We start from the raw sequence: 4695 nt of genomic DNA on the forward strand, positions 1-4695 counted from the left end.
ATTACACTTATAACTCTAAAGGTAATTGTGCCTTTATTTTCCTTATTCATGAGAGCTATTTGAAGAAAGAATCTGTATCTGTTTTTGTTCTTGAGTATTATATTCTCACAGGCTATTAAAGTGCTTGACAAGGAGTAAGGGCACAAAAATGTTAAATAAATGAGTGACTGAGTGAATTCATCAAGATAAGAATTAGTATAATGTAACTATTGAGTACGTTAAGATGACCAATGGCAGAATGGATGTTTCATACTGAGGATCAGTAAAAAGGCAAGTTGAAATGGTGTAGATGGGATTCTTGAATGCTAGAATAATTCCAAAATAATAACTTAAAAATTCTCTTCAAATTGAGAATTCTTAAATGGTAGAGTAACATTATAAGAGCAATGTATAAGAAAGATTAGCCTAGGAATGTTAAATAATGTTGAAGGTATCATAGATAAAAAATGGGAGACAAAAAGCAGGAGACTCCATCTCAAAATGAGCAGGATATAGAGTTAAGGTAGCCCTTTTTGATTATTTATTTCACATTTTAGTCTCAGTTTGGTCAATTTTGTAGAATTTTCCCTGGTACACTACATTTCTTTATCTGGGCTGCAGGTCCCCCAATGATATCTAGCATTCACTTTTGTCTTAGAGAATTTTGGATTTGGTTTTTACCTAGTTTGTATGTAGCACATATTGATGTGTTGAGGATTTCAGCTCAGACATTTACTGAGGTAATAATGTTCCATTAGTTTGCTGGTAATAGTCACAATATATCATGGAAGGCTACAAGAATTTAAGAGTCCAAAAGAGAGTGTCTCAAAGGACACATATCAAGTATTATGGCAAAATTTGCAGTAATACTGATTCTTTCATGTCTTGTAAAACTATTGAAAAACAGTTTTCCACCCCATCCCTCTAATGAGAAATGAATTTGAGGTTAAAGCACTGCATATTTTCATGTTTCACCTTTTAATTTTTTTCTCCCTTCCTATGCTGTGACTTTAAAAATCCAGACCTGTAGAGCAAGCTAATATGCAGAACTGTAATAAATGTAATGGGAATGTCATCCTTGCTGGGATACTGTTTCCTCCTGAAGGCAGCAGGTCTCAGCAGAAGGCACGGGCCAACCCCCACGGTTTTTTTTATAGCATTTTTGATTCCTGGTTCCTAAGGTGGTAGAAGAAGGGATTTAGCATGTGAGTGAGAACTGCATATACAGCTGAACTTAGGTTGTTGGAATTAAATGATGCAATCGCTCTGGAATGAACAGACCTGACAACCATGGCTGTGTAATAAAGTATGACTACAGTGAGGAGGGGTTCACAGGTGAAGAAGGCTTTCTCCCTTCCCTGGGTAGAGAATATATGCAGAATGGTGGAGACAATGTAGACAGGAGAAGATGGTGATGGTGAGAGGGAAGACAAGACTGACAACAGCCAAAAGCAAAGCCCACTAGCTCAGCTGAGGACATATGTTTGCAGGCCGGTTTTGAGGATTTATGAGATGTCTCAGTATGAGTGGTTCATGATACTAGAACCACAGAAGGTGACATGTGCAATGAAATAGACTTTGATCACAGTGGTCATGAAACCAGTTATATAGGAGAAAGCCACCAGTCGCACACATTAACCTGTGGTCATGATGACCAGGTATCAAGAGGACATGTCAGTGCATTTCATTTATAGCAACAAAAACACAGAAATATGATAAACTTCTACAAATAAAGAGTTGCTTACATAATTTACACCTTATACATTATATGTCTATCTATATAAATCTTTCTGAGTCATGATATTTTCTAATTTTTAGTGTTCATGATACAAACTGCCAAATTTCCTTCCAGCAAGGCCAAGCCAATTTGTACATTCCCATACTCCAGTGAAGCATGAAGGGTTTAGTTTCTGCACCTTCCAATCCTATCTGTAGGTGTGACACACGTGCCTTGCCTACATGGCTCTGAATTGTATTAATTTTTTTGTGTTTCTTCATAGCCACCATGGGGTAGAACACTGTCCTGGGTCATGGTAATAAAATGATGGATAAGAAAATGTGATCCTTGCCTCCATGGAGTTTGCTATTTAATTAGAGACACAAAATTAAATAAACATCTGCACTCAGCCACTAGTTCAGTGTGTACACTGACCACAGTAAATCAGGAAATGAAGCTAAAATCCCTGCAGCCCAGGGGCTTTGTTGCCAACACAAACATTCTTAGTTTCCTCTCTCCTTGCCTTGTAATTCACACCAGAATGATCACCTCCTGGTCTCTGTTACTTCATGGGCTGCAGCTGGTGGCAGGAGAGATCTCATCCAGAGTCTCCTGATGCTTTTCCATAATGAAGTCTGCACTTCCCCAAATGGCTTCCTCCTTCTGCTTCTTTTTTTCTATACCTGCTTCAGAACTAATGCCAAGAGCAAACCCAGGAAAAGTCATGTAGAGAGATACCAGTTCTGCATTTGTTTGTTTGTTTAAATATTAAAGTTTAGTCATGTCTTCTGCTCAGTCAACCTTTTCCACCCAACCAGGATGCATGATGCATAAAACTGCTCTGTGTAAATCCAATAGAAATCCAGCTGCTAGCTGCTAGCTTTCAGTCCCTCTTTCTCCTCTTGGACTAGTTCCTTGGTATTGCCTTGAAAATTCTACTCCCTAATTTAGGCCCTCAAAGCTCCTCTGGACTTCATAGAAGACATAGATTCTAAGCTTAAGAACATTTTCTAAGACTTAAACACCTCCCTTCTACCCATCTCTGTTAGCTTTCCCAGACTTAGTATCCTGGCCCTGATAAAAGTGAAGAGTATGGCGTAGGGCTCTCTTGACTTCTTGGTTGCGTAAGCAGTAAATTATGGGGTTGAGCAATGGTACAATGACAGCATAGAGTACTGAGACAAGCTTGTTGGTGTTAAAAGCTGAAAGTGCTTTTGGACGGGCATAGATGAAAATACTGGCAGCATAGAAGATGACCACCACAGTCAGGTGAGAGGCACAAGTAGAAAAGGCTTTATGGCGCCCAGCAGCTGAGGGAATGCGCATCACGGCACCAGTGATGGCAATGTAGGAGGCCCCAGTGACAGAGAGTGGTCCCAGCAGGATGAAGATGGCCAGGACAAAGTCTGTAAGCTCTGCTGTGGACATGTCAGTGCACGAAAGGTTGAGCAATGGGGAGACATCACAGAAAAAGTGGTTAATGATGTTGGGGCCACAGTAAGAGAGGCGAGAAATGAGAAAGACTTTAACCATGGAGATGCCAAAACCTCCAGCCCAGGAGCCAGCTGCCAGCTGTATACACAGTTGGCCACTGACAATGACAGGGTAGTGGAGAGGGTGGCAGATGGCCACATAGCGGTCATAGGCCATAACAGCAAGAAGGACACACTCAGTGCAGCCCAGACCCAGGAAAAAGTAGAGCTGTGTCATGCAGCCTTCAAAGGAGATTCGTTGTCCATGGCCCTGTTTGGATCCAACAAAGCCAGCTAGCATCTTGGGAATGGTGACAGTAACATACCAGATTTCCAGGAAGGACATATTAGCCAGAAAGAAGTACATGGGTTTGTGGAGGGCAGGGTGGCTCCTAATTGCCATAATGATGAGTATATTCTCAGTTAGCACCAACACATAGGCCAACAGAGAAAGGGCAAACAACAGCGCCCGCAGTGGCTCAGGAGCTGGAAAGCCTAATAACACAAACTCAGTGACTCTGCCACTCTGGTTCCTCTGTTCCATGGGGTTGTTCTTGCACACTGTTCTTCAGGAGGCAGAATAGGGTGTCTTCAGCAGGCATCAGGGTTTTTATTGTTAAAATGCAATGTATGTGTCACACATAATTTATCACTGAGCTGAGGAATCTGTTCTGGCCTTTGGAGAAGCATATATTGATAACCACCAGGTAAAGATGACACTAGTTGGTCCCTGGAGAACACAGATAAAAAATAAAAATAGTGAGAGAACCTGGGATGCCCTAATATGAAAGTTTGTTTGGGAGCTGGATTACAGCTCTGTTTTGAAGAAATAAGTTACATATTGAAGGAATAACAATAATATAACACAATTAGGTATTTGCTATGTATTATTAGTACAGTCATCACTCTAAAAATTTTGCAGATATTAATTCACTTAATCTCCAAAGACCCTTGAGTTGTAACCCACTTAACACCCGAGGAAACTAAGGCATAATTAAGTGACTTACTCCAGGTCACACAGATAGTAAGAGGTGAAACCAAGAACTCAGGACCTCAGAGCTTCCAAAATACTCAGGCAAGTGAAGGAGGAACTGTAAGATACATAATGATTTACATCCAAGAAAGAGAATCTTTGGGGCTTAGCTAGGGAAGCAGGTCATCTCCTACAAGGGAACAAGGTAAAACCCCCAGAGGTCAGCACCTGTAGGGTGCAGTCTTACATATCCTGGTACTTAAAAGGAGTATCTGGGACCCACCTGGAAGTCATGTTAAGAAGTAGATTCTGGATGGCAGAAGAACTGAGATTCCCAATGATTCTCAAATTTTATACCCTGTAGCTCAGTTAAACAGAGGCACATTAACATTTTCAAGAATTTATTTGAACAAACATCAGTTCAAATCAGGCAGTGCCAAACTGAAAGTCATTAGGTGCCCTCCACTAACAGAAGCTAGGGGCAAGTCTTCTATAGAGCAGATCTGGAAGTAAAGCAAGGACATTATTTGATTGGTCATAGCTTAAGTGATAGC

The 4695-nt window shown here is 40.8% G+C and overlaps 1 protein-coding gene across 1 annotated transcript; it reads right to left on the reverse strand.

The window, feature by feature from the left end:
- Window positions 1-2728: 2728 nt before the first annotated feature.
- Window positions 2729-3712, reverse strand: LOC119040566 (olfactory receptor 226). Its single transcript, XM_037133590.2, has one exon. It carries the CDS (start codon window positions 3710-3712, stop codon window positions 2729-2731), a length of 984 nt encoding a protein of 327 aa, XP_036989485.2.
- Between the last annotated feature and the right edge of the window lie 983 nt (window positions 3713-4695).

The sequence above is a fragment of the Artibeus jamaicensis genome, unplaced genomic scaffold (assembly GCF_021234435.1).
Source record: "Artibeus jamaicensis isolate MK-2021 breed Jamaican fruit bat unplaced genomic scaffold, CSHL_Jam_final contig_759, whole genome shotgun sequence".
In the NCBI taxonomy this organism is placed as follows: Eukaryota; Metazoa; Chordata; class Mammalia; order Chiroptera; family Phyllostomidae; genus Artibeus; species Artibeus jamaicensis.

What these genes read in the sequence shown, in the direction of transcription:
- LOC119040566 (XM_037133590.2), bottom strand. Translation starts at nt 3,712, where the DNA reads ATGGAACAGAGGAACCAGAGTGGCAGAGTCACTGAGTTTGTGTTATTA.